We start from the raw sequence: 21,915 nt of genomic DNA, 5'->3' as shown, positions 1-21,915 counted from the left end.
CGCCCAGTCACTCATACACTCGCACCTGTGAACAAACCTTGGAGCTGTGTGGCAGAAGCACCCCGTGTGGTGCAGACAGAGATCTAGAAGAAAATACTGAACTGTTCCTTTAAAGTCTAAGCAATGCTGCAGCAGTGTTTATAACTCTGCGCTAGTGAAGATTAGTGTAAAGCTAACGACGTGTATCCTCATGCTGACGCTAACAATCATATACATTCACTACGCTAATATGTGTGTACACGTGTGTTTCTGTATCTGTTTGTTTGTGTGTGTGTGTGTGTGTGTGTGTGTGTGTGTGTGTGCTGTAGCTCCACCCAGATCAAATCAAACAGCAGACATTTTTCCATTGTCCCCATTACGCTGCACCTGATCGGCCGGTTCATTTGCCATGGTGATAGAACCTCTGTCCTGATTGGCTGTGGGAGAGGTACGCGTGGCGTGGAGGGGGCTGGGAGGAGCTCTGGAATGTGGCCTGTTGGACAAAACAAAGACAAGCAGAAGACAAGTCAGCTAAGTTTCACTGATGAGGTCACTCACTACATCAAGCATCACCGAGGACATTAACTTCTGTGTTGTCCCCTCAAATCTCTGCAGCATTTCCCCAAGAACAAGACATGGGTCACGAGCAATTAGAGATCTCTACTGAAACACAGGGGGACAGTCTTCAGGACAGGGGATGAGGACAAGCTCCCTCGTCTCCACAGTGGAACACAGTTCTGTTTCTTAAAGAAACGTCTGTGACCTGCTTTGGTCCAAACCCCACGAGCCCCACAGCAGTGTTCTCCCCCTGTGTAAACAGCCCTGTTCAGAACACCCGCTTTCAGCACCTGTTCCTTTAAATGATAATGAGCCGCTCGCTGTTCACCCCGACCCCGAGCGCACAGCAGTTAGCAGCGAGGAGCAGAAGCTCTGGTTTTTAGCCGTTTTCGCTCGGTTCTCTTTCTTCTCCGTTCTTGTTTTCTCAGTTTTTACTCAGTGCTCTTAATTCTCTGTGCTCGTTGCTCGTTTAACCTCGTCTTTGCAGTCAGAAATAAACCAACGTGTTAAAACAATATTATATTTGATTTTTGCCTAGCACAGTGGAGTTTAGAGAAACGGAATCTCGTTTAGCTGTGCACTGCTGTGTGTTGTCTAAAGGACAATAAAGTTCACTTTGACTTGACTTGACAATGGCTCTCCTGCATTCACCATGGCTTCTCCACGGCTTCCCCTCTGCTCCATCTCCAACAACCTCCTCCCTCCTCCACACCTCACCAGACCCACTCCATCACACTAAACTCCTGTAAGTGGAATGGGCGGGGATAAACTCCTGTAGGTAGAATGGGCGGGGCTAAACTCCTGTAAGTGGAATGGGCGGGGATAAACTCCTGTAGGTAGAATTGGCGGGGCTAAACTCCTGTAAGTGGAATGGGCGAAGATAAACTCCTGTAGGTGGAATGGGCGGGGATAAACTCCTGTAGGTAGAATGGGCGGGGATAAACTCCTGTAGGCGGAATGGGCGGTGATAAATTCCTGTAGGTGAAATGGGCGGGAATAAACTCCTGTAAGTGGAATGGGCGGGGATAAACTCCTGCAGGTGGAATGGGCGGCACTAAATTCCTGTAAATGGAATGGCCAGGGATAAACTCCTGTAGTTGGAATGGGCGGGGATAAACTCCTGTAAGTGGAATGGGCGGGGATAAACTCCTGTAGGTGGAATGGGCGAAGATAAACTCCTGTAGGTAGAATGGGCAGCGCTAAATTCCTGTAAGTGGAATCGGCGAAGATAAACTCCTGTAAGTGGAATGGGCGGGGATAAACTCCTGTAGGTGGAATGGGCGGTGATAAATTCCTGTAAGTGAAATGGGCGAAGATAAACTCCTGTAGGTGAAATGGGCGGCACTAAATTCCTGTAAGTGGAATGGGTGGAGATAAACTCCTGTAGGTAGAATGGGCGGCACTAAATTCCTGTAAGTGGAATGGGCGGAGATAAACTCCTGTAGGTGGAATGGGCGGTGATAAATTCCTGTAAGTGAAATGGGCGAAGATAAACTCCTGTAGGTGAAATGGGCGGCACTAAATTCCTGTAAGTGGAATGGGTGGAGATAAACTCCTGTAGGTAGAATGGGCGGCACTAAACTCCTGTAAGTGGAATGGGCGGAGATAAACTCCTGTAGGTGGAATGGGCGGGGATAAATTCCTGTAAGTGGAATGGGCGAAGATAAACTCCTGTAGGTGGAATGGGCGGGGATAAACTCCTGTAGGTGGAATGGGCGGGGATAAACTCCTGTAGGTAGAATGGGCAGGGATAAATTCCTGTAAGTGGAATGGGCGAAGATAAACTCCTGTAGGTAGAATGGGCGGGGAAAAATTCCTGTAAGTGGAATGGGCGAAGATAAACTCCTGTAAGTAGAATGGGCGGGGATAAACTCCTGTAGGTAGAATGGACGGGGGAAAATTCCTGTAAGTGGAATGGGCGAAGATAAACTCCTGTAGGTAGAATGGGCGAATATAAACTCCTGTAAGTAGAATGGGCGGGGATAAACTCCTGTGGGTAGAATGGGCAGGGATAAACTCCTGTAAGTGGAATGGGCGAAGATAAACTCCTGTAGGTAGAATGGGCGGGGATAAACTCCTGTAGGTAGAATGGACGGGGAAAAATTCCTGTAAGTGGAATGGGCGAAGATAAACTCCTGTAGGTAGAATGAGCGAATATAAACTCCTGTAGGTAGAATGGGCGGGGATAAACTCCTGTAAGTGGAATGGGCGAAGATAAACTCCTGTAGGTAGAATGGGCGGGGATAAACTCCTGTAGGTAGAATGGACGGGGAAAAATTCCTGTAAGTGGAATGGGCGAGGATAAACTCCTGTAGGTGAAATGGGCGGCACTAAATTCCTGTAGGTGGAATGGGCGGAGATAAACTCCTGTAAGTGGAATGGGCGGAGATAAACTCATGTAAGTGGAATGGGCGGAGATAAACTCCTGTAGGTAGAATGGGCGGGGATAAACTACTGTAGGTAGAATGGGCAGAGATAAATTCCTGTAAGTGGAATGGGAGAAGATAAACTCCTGTAGGTAGAATGGGCGGGGATAAACTACTGTAGGTAGAATGGGCGGAGATAAATTCCTGTAAGTGGAATGGGCGAAGATAAACTCCTGTAGGTAGAATGGGCGAAGATAAACTCCTGTAGGTAGAATGGGCGAAGATAAACTCCTGTAGGTAGAATGGGCGGGGATAAACTCCTGTAGGTAGAATGGGCGGGGATAAACTCCTGTAGGTAGAATGGGCGGGGATAAACTACTGTAGGTAGAATGGGCGGGGATAAATTCCTGTAAGTGGAATGGGTGGAGATAAACTCCTGTAGGTAGAATGGGCGGGGATAAACTCCTGTAGGTAGAATGGGCGGGGATAAACTACTGTAGGTAGAATGGGTGGAGATAAATTCCTGTAAGTGGAATGGGCGGGGATAAACTCCTGTAGGTAGAATGGGCGGCGCTAAACTCCTGTAAGTGGAATGGGAGGGGCTAACTGCTGTAACCTGTGCAGGGCTAAAGTGGTTGTGTCTGATGTGTGCAGTGTGTAACTCACGGCGTGTGTGGGCGGGGTTTGAGCCGAGTGTGTGAATCCTCCCGGGGACGCCGGCCTCGGTGGGTGAGCGTACGGCAAGCCAGCCTGACCAAAACACACCGAACACCAACAAACTATCAGCACAGACCAGAGCAGTTTACAGCAGCTAAGTCAGTTATGTCCTTCACAGGTACTTCTTCATGCTATTGAACAGCAACACTGACCCCTAGTGACCTGGAGATTTTAAATACATCTGTCAGTAGGCTACACTCCACACAAAGCCATGATATGGGCGCTTTAATGTTCCTGTCCCCTGTTCGGTTCCTCTCTCACCTTCGCTGCAGGGATCTGGACGGCGATGGAGGGAGTGGGCAGTAAGCCGGCGGCGCTGGCGTGGAGAGCCTGGGGTATCGGCCTCAAAGTGCTCTACATTAACAAATATTCATTTATTCATAAAGAATTAAATCACACATCAATTCCTTTCCCTTCAAAGCACAATAAACGTACTGAGTCTGTGAATCCGGACTGCTGATTAGCATGTTCCAACTGCTTCTGGAGAGGGATACCAGCACTGGGAATAAACCCTGCACACACAGAGAGAGAGAGAGAGAGAGAGAGAGAGAGAGAGAGAGAGAGAGAACAGAGGGAAACAGAAACCACTGAATCAGAATGAAGTGAGTGTGTTTATGTACAGTACATTGGATACATAAGGGAATACTGTTTTATAAAACACATATAAATATATACACAATACTGCTCAACAGTTTAGGATCAGTGTGAAACACACGAGGACAGTCAGACATCGTCAGAGTAAAAACCACTGAATTTAATGGAAAAGATGACGGCGCACTTCAAATATTGCCTTCATCAATAAAGCCACCCTGTGCCCCGGCTGACCCTGGGAGTCCTAGCTGTGGTTTTAATGTGACGAGGGTTCACCTGTTCTTCCTGGAGCATCTCCCACAGCCCGGAGAGTGTTCCGCAGTCTTCCTCCGCAACAGACAGGTTCAGATCCAGAGCCTGTGCTGACCTCTCCATTACAGTCAGCATCCAGCCGAATCCTTATATCGTGTGGTAGCTTTCCATCTTCTAAGTCCCTGCAACTCTATGTGACTCTCCTATTTCCCCTACATAGCATCCCCAGGCTGTCACGCTGCCTCCAGACAGATGGCATTAAGCTTTGGGCTTGCATCTTTACGTTGTTTCTGTGCCTCATAAATGTCCTTCTGTTTGAACCACACCTGAAACCTGGACTCATCTTTACACAACACCTTCTTCCAGTCTTCCAGTGTCCAGTGCCTTTTCTCTTGGGCCCACCGTAGTCTTCTCCTTTTATTGATCCCTCTGAGGTATGGCTTTTTCTGGGCAATTCTGTCAAAGTCGAGCATCATGAAGTCGCCTCTTCACTGTTGATGGTGACACTGGTGTTTGACGGGTTCCGTTCAGTGCAGCTGTCAGTTGACAAAGTGTCTTCGTCTCGAGTAGCCTTCCGTTCTTTACACAACAACAGACTCATGAGTCTCTGAAGGAAGCTGTTTATTTCTGAGTAATTTAGAGCCTGTAAACAATCCAACAACCGCTGACTCTTCAGATACAAAACCAACATCCGAGTGTCATGCTCCCTTTACTTTCTCTTATTAGTTCACTGTTTTTCAGCTGCGCAGCAAAGTAGGAAAGGGTTCCGTAACAATCAGTTTCCCTGATAACATTCTTAACTTGGACTGGCTTCACATCCCAGAGGCAGAGGACTGAAATCTGCTGATGAAAGGACGATATGCAAAATAGGCCTCTACACAAAAACAGCGCTTAATGCCAACATTCTCATTCTTTAAAAATCATCCAATACATTTCAATTAATTGTGTAATGGACAAAACTGTTTGTGAACTGCATGAAAACGTGTTTTCTTTTGGAAAAGAGGGTTATTTGCAAGTAATCTAAAACTTTTGAGCGGTGTATGTATATATATGAATCCCTGTTATGATATAGGCTCCGCCCCTTTTACCTGGCTGGGAGGTGAAGTGGCTGTGGACGGCGTAGCTCTGCTGCTGATGTGGCAGGTACTGCATCGCTGGGAAGCCTGAACCTACACAAATACAATTCAGGTTAGTGTAGTGGAACGGTACAGACCGACCTGTGCACACAGACAGATTCAGATATACACAGACCGGTACAGACCAACCGATACATAACTAATACAGACCGACCAGTTCACGCAGAATGATACTGACTGACTGGTACAGACCGACCAGTACAGACCAACAGATACACACCAACAACAAATACAGACTGAACGGTACAGACAGACTGGCACAGACTGGCCAATACAGACCGACCAGTAGAGACAGACAAATACAGACCAACAGATACAGACCAGTACAGAACGACAGACTCAGACCAACTGGCACAGACAGACACAGACTGACTAGCTGTACCTCTGATCTGTGGGGTGCTAGCGTAGCTGACTGGTACAGGCTGGTTTGTGCTGAACGGTGAGGAGTGCTGAGGCGTGGTGACTCCGTACGGGCCATGACCCGGCTGAGCTCCAGAAAACTGTGCATGATCTGCAGCGCCACTAAAACCTGGCTGAGAGGGATAGTGCCGACCCTGCAGAGAGAGAGGAAACAGAGAGAGAGAGAACAGTGAGAGAGAGAGAGAACAGAGAGAGAGAGAGAGAACAGAGAGAGAGAACAGAGAGAGAGAGAGAGGACAGAGAGAGAGAGAACAGTGAGAGAGAGAGAGAACAGAGAGAGAGAGAGAGAGAGAGAGAGAACAGAGAGACAGAGAGAGAGAACAGTTCTCAGTGTGATCCATAAGAGTCTTTCAAATCAAAATTACCGTTCTGTACAGAGGATTACTGAACTATTTCTGGGACAATTGTAACGTGTTTTACAGTGTGTGCAGAAATATTAGGCAAGTTGTATTTGAGAGGATTATTGAACAACAACTTTGTTCTCAATTAAAAGACTCATAAATACCAAAGCTTAATATTTTTGGAAGTTGGAGTGGGTTTTTTTTTTTTAGATTTGGCGGATATCTTAGGAGGATATCTGTTTGTGTGGGTAACTATTACTGTGCAGAATTATTAGGCAACATAATAAAAACCAAATTTATACCCATCTCACTTGTTTATTTTCACCAGGGAAACCAATATAACAACACACAATTTAGAAATAATTTCTGACATTCAAAAACAAATCAGTGACCAATATAGCCACCTTTCTTTACGATGACACTCAAAAGCCTTCCATCCATAGATTCAGTCAGTTACTTGATCTGTTTGCGATCAACAATGTGTGCAGCAGCCACCACAGCCTCCCAGACACTGTTCAGAGAGGTGTACTGTTTTCCCTCCCTGTAGATCTCACATTTTATGAGGGACCACAGGTTCTCTATGGGGTTCAGATCAGGTGAACAAGGGGGCTATGTGGTTATTTTTTCTTCTTTTAGACCTTTACTGGCCAGCCACGCTGTGGAGTATTTGGATGCATGTGATGGAGCATTGTCCTCCATGTTTTTCTTGAACGATAGCGACTTCTTCCTGTACCACTGCTTGAAGAAGGTGTCTTCCAGAAACTGGCAGTAGGTCTAGGAGTTGAGCTTCACTCCATCCTCAACCCGAAAAGGTCCCACAAGTCCATCTTTGATGATACCAGCCCATACCAGTACCCCACCTGCACGTCGCTGGTGTCTGAGTTGGAGTGGAGCTCTCTGCCCTTTACTGATCCAGCCTCTCGCCCATCCATCTGGCCCATCAAGAGCCACTCTCATTTCATCAGTCCATAATACCTAATGTTTCTTGTTCATGGGTGGTCGTTTTTCAGCCTTCCTGACCTTGGCCATGTTCCCGAGTATCGCACACCTTGTGCTTCTTGATACTCCAGTAACGTTGCAGCTCTGAAATATGGCAAAACTGGTGGCAAATGGCATCTTGGCAGCTTCACACCTGATTTTCCTCAATTCATGGGCAGTTGTTTTGCGCCTGGGCGGCACGGTGGCGCAGCAGGTAGTGTCGCAGTCACACAGCTCCAGGGGACTGGAGGTTGTGGGTTCGATTCCCGCTCCGGGTGACTGTCTGTGAGGAGTTGGTGTGTTCTCTCTGTGTCTGCGTGGGTTTCCTCCGGGTGCTCCGGTTTCCTTCCTCAAAAGTGTCCATAGGTGTGAATGTGTATGTGTGTGTGTCTGTGTTGTCCTGTGAAGGACTGGCGCCCCCTCCAGGGTGTATTCCCGCCTTTCGCCCAATGATTCCAGGTAGGCTCTGGACCCACCCTGACCCTGAATTGGTTAGCGGTTACAGATAATAGATGAATGAATGAATATCACCTGATTTACTTAATTGGTAGTTGACTTTCAAGCCTATACAGCTTGAAGTAGGACAACATGTATAAAAGGATGATGTGATCAAAAAACTCATTTGCCTAATAATTCTGCACACTGTAAATCAGAGGAGGTCAGATTTGAGTCCTGTCTGAAGATTGAAGCTGACAGTTAGCCTAGCACCTCCAGGGCTCTTTACACAGGGGAGAACACTGCTGTGCGCTCGGGGTCGGGGTGAACAGTGAGCGGCTCATTATCATTTAAAGGAACAGGTGCTGAAAGCGGGCGTTCTGAACAGGGCTGTTTACACAGGGGGAGAACACTGCTGTGGGGCTCGTGGGGTGTTGACCAAAGCATGTCACAGACGTTTCAGTAAGAAACAGAACTGTGTTCCTCTGTGGAGATGAGGGGTGTGTGTTTACTGGAACATGTGGAACATGTGTTTACTGGAACATACTGGAACACAGACTGATGATGAATCCATCGCCAACCTCAGAATAGATCAGTTCTGAGGAAGTTACAAATCAAAGTCAATACGGAGAGAATTAAATACTGAATTAAATTATTATTATATTACACTACTATACACCAATTTCTCTCTCTCTGTGTCTCTCTCTCTCTCTTCTCTGCCTCTCTCTTCTCTCTCTGTCTCTTTCTCTTCCCCCCTCTCTCCTCTTTCTTTCTCTGCCCCCCCCTCTCTCTCCCCCTCCTATCTCCCCTCCCCCCCCCCCCCTTTCTCTCTCAGCTGTAACGGTCAGTTTTGGGTCAGATGACTCAGCTGAGAGGAAACCTCAGGTATCTGTTCAGTTCCACACTGACTCTGGGTCAGTACTTCCTCCACATCCTCTTTGTGTGTGTGAGATGAAAGCATACGTCTCTGTTCTCAGATCAGTCCGTGGGTGAAACTGAGTCATTCAGATTCTTCCGGAGTACGTTGCCAAGTCGCCACACGCCCACGGATTCGGCCAATCACGGCTCACTTCCCCTCCGAACCAGCGCTCTGATTAGTCGACAGGAATAACCCAACAGCAAGAGCCAAGACAGAGACTTTCCACCGAGTCCAGCCAACTCCACCAGAGCTGAGTTCGGACGCTTCTGGTCTCTGAGTCACTGCAGAGCCGAGGTAATAGAGGAACATCCGCCGTAATAAATCTGACCCTATTTCAATGCCTTTTCCGACATTAGGATCTTAACAAAGGACTCAATTCCTCCCTCCCTCTCACACACTCACCTCTTCACACACTCCGTGTCACACACTCGATACGAGTCAAGGTTCGATTGAATCTGGATTATTTCCAAACTGTGGACATACAGCACCAGTCAAAAGTGTGGCCACACCTCCTCATTAGTAATTGGTGGAATAGGGCTGTTCACTGAAAACTGTTCCAGGTGACGACCTCATGAAGCTGACTGAGAGAACGGAGAGAGTGTGTGAAGCTGTCATCAAAGCAACAGGGGGCTACTGTGAAGAGTCTAATGTATAAAACATATTCTGCTTTGTTTAACACTTCTCCGTTTACTACATGATTCCATATGTGTTCCTTCACAGTTTTAATGTCTTCCACATTCATTTACAACAGAGAAAATAATAAAATAAAACATAAAAACCATTGAATGGTTGAGGCGTACAAACTTTGACTGGTGCTGTACATTTACGACATGTGGAAAACGGTTCAAAATAAAGGAACCCCTCCCTCCTGAGGGGGTTGTGTCCAAACACTGGGCTGGTGCTGAATGATGTGTAGTAGAGTTTGTTAAACTCTATATTCACTGATTTACTCACAGAGATCACGGGAGGCTGGAACAGCTGCTTATTGCGCTCCCCTAGAAGAGCGGCTGAGCGACTATGGCTCACAGGACTCGCTGAGAGAGAGAGGGAGAGAGAGAGAGAGAGAGAGAGAGAGAGAGGAGAGAGAGAGATAGAGAGAGAGAGAGAGAGAGAGAGAGAGGGAGAGAGAGAGAGAGAGAGAGAGAGAGAGACAAAGAGAGAGAGAGACAAAGAGAGAGAGAGAGAAGAGAGAGAGAGAGAGAGAACAGAGAGAAAATATTACTGACTCTGACATTATTAACATTATGAACAGTGCTGGTATAAACCATGTATAAACAGAGTGAATAAAGGGTTAATTACCCTGCATGCTCAGCAGGTGCTGTCCTGAGTGGAGGGTCATGTTCTGCTGATAAGCTGCAGAGGTCAGGGTTGTCATGTCACTGTAAAAACACAAACACAGTTGGCGCTGAAGACGGCTGGAACGTGGAGATAGTATTCGGTCCACCGTTCACTGAGGGACGGGTCCATATTAAAAACAGTACACACTCGTCTCTCTCTCTCTCTTTACCTCTGTTCCTTCCTCCTGCGTTTCTCCTCCTCGTGAAGGACCTTCTTCAGCTGTAAGAAGAGCTGGTGTTTCTCCTCCTGAAGCCCCTGCAGCTTCTCCCCCATCTTCATGATCTGGAGAAAAGCCAAAAGCCCGTTTACACCCGGCGTTAAGATGTGTTTCTGGTGATTGGACCATGTTCGGATTTCACTTGTCCGCATTAAAAATTGAGGTGTAAACAGCCCTGAGACTCACTGTGATCAGATTATGGTCAGTTCCCTGAAACCAGCGCTGGACGCCGCTGCACTGACACTGACCTGGAGAGGAGCTCTGTCTGGGTCCAGCCTCTTTAACACAGCGCTGGAACCTGATTGGTGCATTACGCTCTTCTTTAGTTTAGAAATGTACACTTTTATTCACCGCAGGAGACACAAGTAACGACAGATTTCTCCGAATGTAGCGGAGTAAAGAGTGAGATATTTGACTCTGAAATGTAGTGAAGTTAAAGTAAAAAGTCGCCAAAATAAAAAGAACAGATAAGAAAAAATACCTGCTTAAGTTCAGTAATGAATTACATTTACTTCATTACTGTTCACCACTGGGGGTCGGGGTCGGAGCTCGTCCGCGTTTAACACGAGTGGGAACCGAATGTGTTTTCCGAGTCCGGACAGAGTTCCGCGAGCAGAAGAACGTCGGTCGAGAGGAGGGACAGCGCAGGTGTGTTTTTGTTTGTCACAGATTAACAGACACAAAAGAATGCAGGAAAACTGTCTCCGTAAAACAGCCTCAACTCCTCTGTGTCCAAACCTTCCCCTGGACAGCGGTGTCTCTGCCTCTGGAGCGGGACACAGCCTTCTCGGCCGCTGCAGACGTTCCCCGGCCTGATTTAAAGATTGAGTCCCTAGGTTTGAGAGAGTATTGAGAGTGAAATTTACAGGAAAATTAAATCAGATTAATCTGGTCAAACTAGGGCCGCATTTTAATGACGAGTGTGAACAGAGCCTAAGAGTCTGGAGGATATCGGCTATAACCTTTACTCCCTCCTCACGGCCTGCTGATAGAGTGTAATACACCTCCCAAAGTGTAGGGGGCGCTGGGGTTACGGTGCCCTGTGAGGAGCCAACTTTGTATAAAGCTGTGTAATGTTAATGAGTGCAGGACGCCCCTGACCTGCTCCTTGGTCTCCTCCAGAGACATCCTCTCCTCCATCTCCTTCTTTCTCTTCCTCTCCTCTTCCTCCTTCATCTTCTGCTCCATCATTTTATCCACCTCTTCCTCTTCTGTTACACACACACACACACACACACACACACAGGTAAGGAACACTGCACACACTCATGGTTGTTACTCACTGAGAGGGTAAAATGGTTGTGAGGAATGAACTCCATCGACTCCCATCAGATGAAGGGCTGACGGAGGCAGAGTTTTAAAAAAGGTGTTCTGTGTTCTCCTACCCTCCTCCAGCAATTACATAGAGCAGTTTCTGCAGTGCTGAGCCTGGAGTAGCTGTGACAGAGGCTCTGTTCTCCCTGCCACCGCTCACTGGAGCATCACGGTGATTCTGAAGCTGTAATTGTAACTTAAAAATACTACCTACTGTTTCTTTAAATTACGGAGCTAACTGAGACTTCCTGCTTGTGGAAGAACCCACGAGTCACTGTTTGCTCTCCTGGGCTTTATTAGAACACACTCTTCACACACAATAAATGGATCAGAGGAGGAACCCCACCCAGGACCCCGAGACCCTGCAGCTGGGGCAGAGGCACCGCCTGTAGCGCCGCGGCTTGGTCGGTGTAGGGAATCTCTGCGGGCCAGAGGCACCTCCCACTAAAACTAACAACCTAACTAACAACCCAAAACTAACCCTAACCCTAACGGTCACCTCCCATTTCACTGGTGTATGCCCACTTACTGTGTATGCCCGTCCCACTCACTTGGCCCCAGTCCGCAGAGCAGTACTTTAACACTGTGAGTGACTGCAGTGTCTCACCCTGTCTCTTCCTCTCTCTCTCCCTCATGATGTGTTTGTGGAGCGCCCGAGCCATGGCGTTCGACAGCTTCGGCCTCTCCAGGAGCGCGGGCATGATAGAGGGCACCGGGGGGGCCAGCTGCGCACACACAAACACACACATAGCAGTGAGTTAAACACAGCATAAATATAATACACAAATACACCACATAAACACACACAGGAACGTCACAACATCTACAGAACATTTAAAACACATTCAGTAAAATTCATATAGTGCCTTTATATCTTCTACAGAACCTGTATGACCCAAATAGAACCTTTATAACATCAACAGAACACTCACAGAACCTTTATAACCCATATGGAATATTTGTAACACATTCAGAAACTTTATAACACGTACAGAACCTTTAAAACATCCACACAACATTTAAAAGAAGAACATAGGATTTCTAACTCATATAGCGTCTTTATATCTTCCACAGAAGCTGTCTAACATCGGCAGAACATTAAAGGCACACACGGAACGTTTAGAACTGGTACAGAACCTTTAGAACCCGTCACAGAACAATTCCAACATCTACAGAACCTTTAGAACATTAACAGAAGAGCGCTCAGATCCGTTATAAACAGAGCGATATAAAGAGAGCGTTATAAACCGTTTTAAAAGCGAATTCGCCTCTAAAAGGCAATAAAGCGGTTTAAAGCGGACTTTAACTCGAGACGCACTTTTGCCCGAGACGGAGGAGGTGTAGGAGCTGGAGGAAGACGGAGCTGGAGCCGATGATGATGATGTTGCTGTTGTTTGTTTGTTGTTGTTGTTTATTAAAAGGCGGAGGTTTGTTGTTTATTTCGGTTTCACAGAAGCAGCACGGCCACAAACAGCCGTGACGTGTTTCCGGTCAGAGAGGGGGCGTGCTCGTGGCGTCACGGCGATAACTGATTTTTACAAAATAAAAAACAAAAATAAAAGTAAAACTTAAAATTATTACTGCAGCAGATATTTTTAAAACAACTATAGATTTTTATTTAAATTTATTTCATTCAAAACAGATCAGAGAACAGCTGAGTTTCACCCAGAGTTATTCATTTAGAACTATTTTATTATTGGTTTATTTTTAATTCAACAATCATTCTCCCTTCTTCTCCCATAGTTTCAATTGTGGCTTATCAATTATTTTTCATTACAATATTATATTTAAAAAATCACAAAACATTAATAAACTGCAGCATTAATTATTAGTATTTTAGTTATTGTAATAATTAGTTTTATTTCATTCAGCAAAATGCAGTGCTGATTATTGTCAGTAACTGCTTATAATTTCGTAAAAACTGAACTTAAATTATAATTAATCTGGATTTCAACTATGCACTAATGTGTTTGTTAGAAGCGTATTAACAGTCAACGTTAATAAATAATAAGAGTCACAGCTGAAGGAGGATTCTCTTTGGTCCTTCCTCAGATTCTTAAATCTCCTTAAACATTTTTATAGAAAAAAACAAATGCATTATTTTCATTAAAATCAGAGATAAATTCAAAGCAAACGGTAAACAAGTTTAAAAACACAAACTGGAACAGATCCTGAGCTCGTTCCACTTCAGTTCACTGTGACGGTACTCTGTGTTGATTCACACTGTTTACAGTGTTCGGTTTGTTTGATGTGAATTAACTTAGAGCTCTCTCTGACTCACAAACCTTCGCCTTAGAGCTCTCTCTCTCTCTGACTCACACACCTTCACCTTAGAGCTCTCTCTGACACTGACGCATAGATCAGAGAGGTCCGTGTGAAATGGACAGAAAGAGAAGACAACTACACATTGTTCTCCATCAGGTTTATTATGTTCATCAGATTAAACAGAACAGAGCATCTATAAAGAAACATTAAATGTAAATCAGAACCAGCCCATGACCCGGGGGTTTATCACACATCGATTACGAGAGCGTTACAGGCTCCTCCTGCTCCGACAATAAACACTCAACAAGTAAATCAGAGAAAACACAGCTGCTCACAGAAGACCCACTGGGAAACATAAGCCGAATAAAATAAACAATTACGGTTTGGCAAATGGTACACGCACAAAAAAAAAAAAAAAAAACTTTGTTTATAAAGGACAGTGTTTACTGTCCATCAGCGGAGAAAAGGAACGACTGGAATACATCAGAAAGGGGGGGGGGGGTGGAAATATAAATAAAATAAAAACAGACAGAGAGGGAAGGAAGGAAGGGAGGAGGACAGAAGGAGAACAATCAGAATAAACGAGGATGTTAAAAGTGACTAAAGAAAAATGAAAGTAAGAACAGGGAAAGAGTTAAAGGACAAAGTGAAAGAAGTGAAAGGAGTGGTGTTTTTCTTCTGTTTTCAGGTACGAAGTGAAGAGGAAGTGAAAGTGCATTCAACACACGATCATTTGGACTGCTGTGTTTATTACTGTGATTAACAGTGTGTGTGTGTGTGTGCGTGTTAGACAGGTGTCTCTCTGTCCCCATAAACACTCTCATCACTGTATGCGATGTAAAGGAAAAAATCCTCCTCATGATGCTCCTGAGAGAGAGAGAGAGAGAGAGAGAGAGAGAAAGAGAAAATTACAACATCACATTTACACATTGTTCCACAAATATAAATCGCGTTTTTCAGCCGAAAAAGAGAGACAGAGACAGAGACAGACAGAGACAGAGGGAGACAGACAGAGACACACAGACAGAGAGAGAGAGAGACACAGAGAGAGAGAGAGACACAGAGAGAGAGAGAGACAAAGACAGAGAAAGAGAGAGAGAGAGAGAGAGAGAGAGAGAGAGAGAGACACACACACAGAGTGAGGGGGGGGGGGGTGTATACCTGGTAGAGCAGACCCATGGTGGCGGATGTGGGGGGGATGACGTTGTTGACGAAGAAGAACAGAGCATCTTCAGCCCGGAGGTGAATCCTCTTCCGGATCAGGAAATAAAACTGTCCCACTGCGGAAAACAACACAATCTCACATCAACACATCTCTCAGACTTCCCAGACATCAGCCACACAGCCCAGGACCCGGCCCGGAGATCCTTAGCCCCGCGGCCCAGACCCGGCCCAACGACCCACGGCCTCGCGGCACAGGACACGGCCCAACAAACCACAGCCCGCGGCCCAGGACCCGGCCCGACGACCCATGGCCTCGCGGCCCAGGACCCAGCCCAGAGATCCACAGCCCCACGGCCCTGAGAACCCCAGCTAATCATCAGGAGACACAACACAGAACTAATCTCCTGCTGTCCACAGAGAGGACGGTCCTCATGAGGCGGACTGAGACGCTGTAGTTAGAGAGCGATGATGTCACGGCGCGACACATGCATGAATAAGAACGTTATTTCACATTCTGCTGTTATTTCAGCCATATTTCACATAGCGATGCATTCATTCCGTGAACTAATTTGGAACTGTTCGGCACAGACATAAACTGGTTCGTGAACCCGAACCACGCGGTCCGTGGGCATGTGGAGGGTCAGTTCTAGAAAGAGCTCAGAGCCTCACACACAGCGTTATCCCCTGTGGAGCTGGACACGGTCATTTACAATGTTTCATATAAATAAATAATAGGAAATAAAGCTGGAACGCGCTCCGTTTGTGTGTGTTTCTGGGGCTGTGTTTGACTCTTGTGTTAGTTACGTTACTCCGCTGGTCACAAGCTCAGCAGGACGCCTCTGAACTCGACAACATTTACACAATGTTATTTCTCACCGAGAGAGGAGCACTGCTGAATTTGGCTTATTTCCTGTGTGTGTGTGTTTATAAAACTCCATAGAGCTGCACACAGCCTCAAATGTCACCTGCTTTAACCTGTTTCACTGAATAAATAAGAAATTCATTTTGAAAATTAACAGTGTTCTTGGTCTTTGTTCTTTGGTGGTAGATCGTCTAGTGTTTATCTTTAAATAAAAGAAAAGCCCTGATGTTGATGTTATTTTAAGAACAAAACTTGGCTCTTCTTTTCATTTCTGCGTTTATTACCTGCCCCATATTTTCTGTACGACACACTCACAGAATAAACACCACGTGTGACACAGACACTGATATGAGGCACCAACGCTTCTCCAGACCGCCCAGTGATGAGGGGCTGTGTGTTGGGCTTTTCCTGTTTCTGAAACACCACAAACACCTCTGTGACGATAGCTATTCGGCTAATGACCGGCTAAACTAGGCTTGTCTGGTTTCTCTTTGCTCTTCTTTCTCTTATTTTAACAATTTGGTCAAATGTGTTTGAATATAAAAGGAACACTAAGTAGCTTTTAGATGTAGTGTTTTTGCTCCTGGCCTCCCCCTACAGTTGCAGTGTGCAATTCTCTTTTAAGCACTGTCCTGAAATCAAGCCGGAAGTTGAAGAAGTAACAGGGTGTTTTCTTCCATCCTCCAAAAGACACATAACGCAGTCTCGGCAGTGCTGAGCCTGGAACAGCAAAGATTCTCCCTCTTACAGCTCAGTGGAGCATCACAAGGATTTTGAAGCTGTAACTTTAAGTTAAGAACATTACGTAGTGTTGCTTTAAACAAAGCTGAAATACATTATTAGTTCAGCGCAACACACATTAGCTGTTAATTAAAAACAGTTCTCATCTTGTCTTAATTAGAGTAGGATACTCTTTAAAGGAGTGTATTATAAAGTCACCTGTGAGGTCAGAAGGGACCAGGTATTTCTTCTTGTCCAGATCTCCTATCCTGGCCTTGGGAGCTTTCTCCACGATCACCTGGAAGAGGACGGAGGACAGAAAGGTGAGATCAGCTCTGACCTGCTCCCTCACATCTTCACTGCTCTTTTGAGGATTGTCTGACTTTACAAACATTATTTTACCAGTTCTCTATGGTTTTACCCCAGGTTTAAGCAATAACAGACACATGTATGTATTTCCCACATTGTGCTGAAGCCGTGTAGGGTGTCTCTAAGGTGTGTGAAGTGATCTGAGGTCATTTAAATTAATTGTGAGGCTCAGATGATCCAGACTAACTCGCACTGATCTGCTGAGACTGAGCAGAGCTACAGCGGGGAATGGAGGGTTTATCTCGGCCTGAGGAGCCAGAGCCCCTCGGTGGAGGATGTGAATGAGGCCGGGTGTAGCCGGGTGTGTGGATTTAAAGCTGTAATGCGGTGTTTTTGTGTGTGTTTCGTGGCGCCGTATTCTGCTTTGTCATTGAGCGATGGCTAAGCTACAGCTAGCCGCAGTGTTGTTGTTGTTGTGGAGGCGGCGCTGACCGGGACTCGGTCCGGGTATTTCTTCCGAATTTTCTCGCCCTCGGACCGTCTCTTCTCGAAGGGGTGCTCCTCTTTGTACAGGAACTTCATGGCTGGAGGTGGTCCACCGGGGGTCTTCTGAGAAAAACTCGGCGTCGAGCTGAAATCTGCTGCTGAAGACGAACAAGCGCTGTATTTACAAACTGTCACTGGGCGCGTCTCAATCCGCACCCTACCACACTTCGTACTTGCTCCCTATCGAGGACGCTAATCTAGTGCGCTACATTCTGTTTGCCCATTGGACCGTGTATTTTCGTAGGTTTCGGGCGTGTGACGCCTTATTCCTCTTGTAAATCTCGATACGACCCCTGTTCATTGCCTCTCTTTAAATATGTCTTCATGCTTCAGCTTACTCTGCCATACTCATATTGGACTCAATAGAAATTACATATTGTTCTTGTTATTGATGTGCTGCTCTTTAATGCACAACCTGTTAGTTTTGTACATTCTGGTTCAATAAAGTTTTGTTTAAAAAAAAACGACCCCTGTTAATTATTCCTTACATTACTCACTACACAGGGCACTATTATAGGGAGCTAAATCCAGGAGGGTAGTGAACACTTTTGGATACTAACTCAAACAGCGCAGTGCATTAAGGGTATCCGCTATACACAAATATCAGCTACAGTACATGGGTTGTATGCAACATTTTGCAGTGCATTGTGGGATTGTTTGAATGTATTGAGAGTGGTTCGCATTGATTTCAGACACTACTCAATTAGTAGAACCCAAAATAGAGTGCACTATATTGTGAATAAGGCACAGTTTCAGACACAGCGTCAGTTTAAACATATAGTAACATGTTTTACAAAATAAATAAATAAAACAAACGGGCAGCCGTGGCCTAAAGCAGAGGGAAGTGGGTTTGGGACGAGAAACACACCAGTTCTCCACGACCAGCAACAAAAACAAGGGTGGGGGAGAATGAAGGAGCAGCACAGTCTCCTCCCTCAACATCCACACATCCACAAACATCTAACCTCCAACTGTGTTAAAGAACAAAGTGAAAGAAGTGGTGTTTTTTTCTGTTTTCAGGTACGAAGTGAAGAGGAAGTGAAAGTGCATTCAACACATTCAACCCAGTCAATCATTTGGACTGCTGTGTTTATTATTGTGATTAACAGTGTGTGTGTGTGCGTGTGTGTGTGTGTGTGTGCGCGCATGTTCACTGCCACAGATCGGATTAATATGTGAAATGAAAAATAAAGCATATTTATCACATTTATAAATCTTGGATGTGAAATGTAAAACAAAAAAAATATTTACATGTTTTTTTTAAGTCTCAGCCAATTAGAGACCTCATATCTGGGGATTTATGCATATTCATTCATTCATTCATTCATTCATTCATTCATAGTCTGTAACCCTTATCCAGATCAGGGCGGCGGTGGGTCCGGAGTCTACCCGGAATCACTGGGTGCAAGGCAGAAACACACCCTGGAGGGGGCGCCAGTCCAGTTAAATTCTGTATTGATTACAAAATTCTTTTACTCACGTATAAATCCCTACATGGTCTCACCCCTGAATACCTGCGTGACCTCATCACGCACTATGAACCACCAAGATTACTCAGATCTCAGGGCGCAGGCCTCTTATTAGTCCCCAGAATTCATAAGACTTCAGCGGGGGGTTCCTCCGACAGTACAAAAACACACATTGGTAGGTGGATTGGCGACTCAAAAGTGTCCATAGGTGTGAGTGTGTGAGTGAATGTGTGTGTGTGTCTGTGTTGCCCTGTGAAGGACTGGCGCCCTCTCCAGGGTGTATTCCCGCCTTGCGCCCAATGATTCCAGGTAGGCTCTGGACCCACTGCGACCCTGAACTGGATAAGGGTTACAGATAATGAATGAATGAATGAATGAATGAATGAATGAATAACCAAGATGTAGCGGATTCAGCCCTTTTATCATTGGATGCCGAAAAGGCTTGTGATATATCTTTTTCAGGTCCTAGAAAAATTTGAATGTGGAAAAAATTTTGTGAAATGGATTAGAACACTGTACGAAACCCCCTCAGTTGAAGTAATAACTAACATATCTAAACCAATAAAGATAAATAGAGGTTGCAGACAGCGCTGTCCACTTTCACCTTTGTTGTTCACACCATCAACTTAGTGGAATCACCATTGGACCTACAGAACATAGGATCTCCCTGTTCGTGGATGACGTGATCTTATTTTTATCCAAATTAGACAAATCAATACAAATTATTCAGGAAATAATTAAGTTATTTAGTGAGGCTTCCGGCTACAAAATAAACAAAACAAAGTCTTCTATTCTATTACTAAATACAAAGGAGAGAATGAACCCAGTCCCAGATGCAGTACAGTTTAATGTAGTGACAGAGTTTAAATATCTGGGAATTCATATTCTCCCAGACTTAAGACAAAGAGTTGGAACTAATTATAAACTCCTAATGACTGAAGTTCATAACTCAATTGAGAGAGGGAGGCCACTGCCAGTATCTATGATTGGGAGAATAAATATGAACATATTGCCAAAGGTAATCTATGTATTCCAAAACATCGCCCTTCCACCTCCTCCTGATATTTTTCCACATATTAAGAAGATGCTAATACATTTTATATGGAACAATAGGAAGTCAAGGCTCCCTTATACCTTCCTTACGACCGTGGAGGCTTAAAACCTGGAGCCTACCTGGAATCATTGGGCGCAAGGCGGGAATACAACCTGGAGGGGGCGCCAGTCCATCCCTGGGCAACACACACACTCACACATTCACTCACACCTACGGACACTTTTGAGTCGCCAATCCACCTACCAACGTGTGTTTTTGGACTGTGGGAGGAAACCGGAGCACCCGGAGGAAACCCACGCAGACACAGGGAGAACACACCAACTCCTCACAGACAGTCACCCGGAGGAAACCCACGCGGACACAGGGAGAACACACCAACTCCTCACAGACAGTCACCCGGAGCGGGAATTGAACCCACAACCTCCAGGTCCCTGGAGCTGTGTGACTGCGACAAAAAAAACTGAAATCCCATTCCTTAAAAATATGATAAGAGTATGGAGGGATGTAAAGAAACTTTTAAAGAGCCATTTTGTCTCAAACAATTCAAGATCTTTTTCTGCCTGAGTTGACATGTTAATGAGCTTCCAGGATGTGTACAAAGACAATTTCACTTAGACAAAAAAAAACATTTCTTTAAATATCTCCAACTCAGGAACTTTATAAGAACACATCAAAACAATGTACTGATAAAACCTAGTCACTCAACCCTGGAAAAAATGTTGACAGAAGATAATGGGAAGAAGGGTATCGTATCTGAGTTTTATCGTTTAATGATGTCATATGTTTCTGAAGGATCCTATGATAGACTTAATGCTTGGAAGGAAGATTTGTCATTAGAACTATCTAAGGAGGATTGGCAGGAGGCATGTGCATTGGCTCACACTAGATCTATCAACACACGTTTCAAAATGATGCAGTATAAATGGTTAATGCGGGTTTATGTAACACCAGTGGATCTCAACAGGTACAAGAGTGAGACACCTGATGTATGTCCAAAATGTACAGAGTACAGAGGGACACTGGTCTACTGTATGTGGTATTGCAGGAAAACAATGCTAGTTTGGAAAGAGGTAAAGGATATAATTGAGACAATCATTTCCAAACAATTAAAACTAGATCCAAAGCTGTTTTGACTGAGATTGTACCCAGAAAAACACAAATATACTAAAAATGAACGGACATTTATAGATTTAAGCCTGCTCAGTGCTCAATGCAAAAAGATGTGTTGCGTTGTTTTGGAAAAAAACAGTGAACCAATGGATGTGACAGATGCTAACTGCCCTCCCATTAGAGAAGATTAAATATGTGTTAAAGTGTAAACAAGACTTATTTGAATGTATCTGGAACCCTTTCATTACGTTTATTAAAGGCCTAAAAACGCCAGAGATCTGTGACAGGTTGCATTGTGTTTAAGGTTCATGAAAGGCACCTTATTGTATTATTTAGTTTGCTTTTAAGTGAATTTTATTTTTGCTGTTAATCATTTACTACAAGGTTTGTTTGTTTTCTCATTTTTGATTTAACTATTTTTTTTTCTTTCTTTCTTTTTTTTAATTGTTGAAAATTTAATAAAGGCTTTTTGGCAAAAAAAATAAAAATAAAATAAAATAATAAAAGGAGCACTAGGTAAAATAGTTTTTTTCCGTTTTGCTCCTGGGGCTCCCACTATGGTGATTCATATTCACAGCACTGTACTAAAAACAATGAGGGAGAGGAAGGGGGTGGTTCTCTATCCTCTTCCAAAAACTACATAGTGCAGTTTCTGTAGTGCTGAGACCAGAGGAGCAACAGTAGACAGCTCAGTGGCGCGTCACCATGATTTTACATAGTGTTACTTTAAATATTATTAATCTTTAAAGTGGAGTTAAAGTATTTTGGGTCTTTTCAGTGTTTACAGCAAAACAGATTTAAAGCTTAAGTGGAATTGTCTATGATTTCCCTTAATTCAATGGTTAATACTAGTTC

The 21,915-nt window shown here is 44.8% G+C and overlaps 2 protein-coding genes across 4 annotated transcripts in view; both read right to left on the bottom strand.

Annotated features, from left to right (window-relative positions):
* Positions 1-13,047, bottom strand: part of gps2 (G protein pathway suppressor 2) — a 13,723-nt gene extending 676 nt beyond the window's left edge. The window contains exons 1-12 of one of the 3 annotated variants that reach the window (XM_066661701.1): positions 12,880-13,047; positions 12,169-12,286; positions 11,349-11,458; positions 10,200-10,312; positions 9,992-10,071; positions 9,647-9,726; positions 5,982-6,153; positions 5,552-5,632; positions 4,056-4,132; positions 3,882-3,974; positions 3,570-3,653; positions 1-472 (exon numbers count right to left, since the gene is read on the bottom strand). The exon at positions 1-472 is cut by the window's left edge and continues 676 nt beyond it. In XM_066661701.1, the coding sequence (XP_066517798.1) occupies positions 380-472; positions 3,570-3,653; positions 3,882-3,974; positions 4,056-4,132; positions 5,552-5,632; positions 5,982-6,153; positions 9,647-9,726; positions 9,992-10,071; positions 10,200-10,312; positions 11,349-11,458; positions 12,169-12,262 (1,077 nt within the window). In that variant the 5' untranslated portion in view covers positions 12,263-12,286; positions 12,880-13,047 and the 3' untranslated portion in view covers positions 1-379. The remainder of the gene's footprint in view (positions 473-3,569; positions 3,654-3,881; positions 3,975-4,055; positions 4,133-5,551; positions 5,633-5,981; positions 6,154-9,646; positions 9,727-9,991; positions 10,072-10,199; positions 10,313-11,348; positions 11,459-12,168; positions 12,287-12,879) is intronic. The other 2 variants (XM_066661702.1, XM_066661703.1) reach the window with 2 other exon arrangements.
* A 927-nt stretch (positions 13,048-13,974) lies between these two features.
* On the bottom strand, positions 13,975-17,606 carry LOC136686665 (gamma-aminobutyric acid receptor-associated protein). The gene is made up of 4 exons (XM_066660580.1): positions 17,374-17,606; positions 16,792-16,870; positions 14,988-15,106; positions 13,975-14,693 (listed from the first exon to the last, which is right to left on the bottom strand). Exons 1-4 carry the CDS (start codon positions 17,461-17,463, stop codon positions 14,613-14,615), a joined length of 369 nt encoding a protein of 122 aa, XP_066516677.1. The 5' UTR covers positions 17,464-17,606; the 3' UTR covers positions 13,975-14,612.
* Between the last annotated feature and the right edge of the window lie 4,309 nt (positions 17,607-21,915).

This window comes from Hoplias malabaricus, chromosome 2, assembly GCF_029633855.1.
Source record: "Hoplias malabaricus isolate fHopMal1 chromosome 2, fHopMal1.hap1, whole genome shotgun sequence".
Taxonomy (NCBI): Eukaryota; Metazoa; Chordata; class Actinopteri; order Characiformes; family Erythrinidae; genus Hoplias; species Hoplias malabaricus.
Note: the sequence above shows the minus strand (reverse complement) of the source record. Positions and strands in the feature narration are given on the sequence as shown.

Bases quoted from the DNA above. Each gene is read 5' to 3' on its own strand.
- LOC136686665 (XM_066660580.1), bottom strand. From the start codon at position 17,463: ATGAAGTTCCTGTACAAAGAGGAGCACCCCTTCGAGAAGAGACGGTCC. The intron at 16,871-17,373 runs GTCAGCGCCGCC...GTCCTCTTCCAG, and splicing joins AATACCCGGACCGAGTCCCG to GTGATCGTGGAGAAAGCTCC. The intron at 14,694-14,987 runs GTATACACCCCC...TCTCTCTCTCAG, and splicing joins CCATGGGTCTGCTCTACCAG to GAGCATCATGAGGAGGATTT.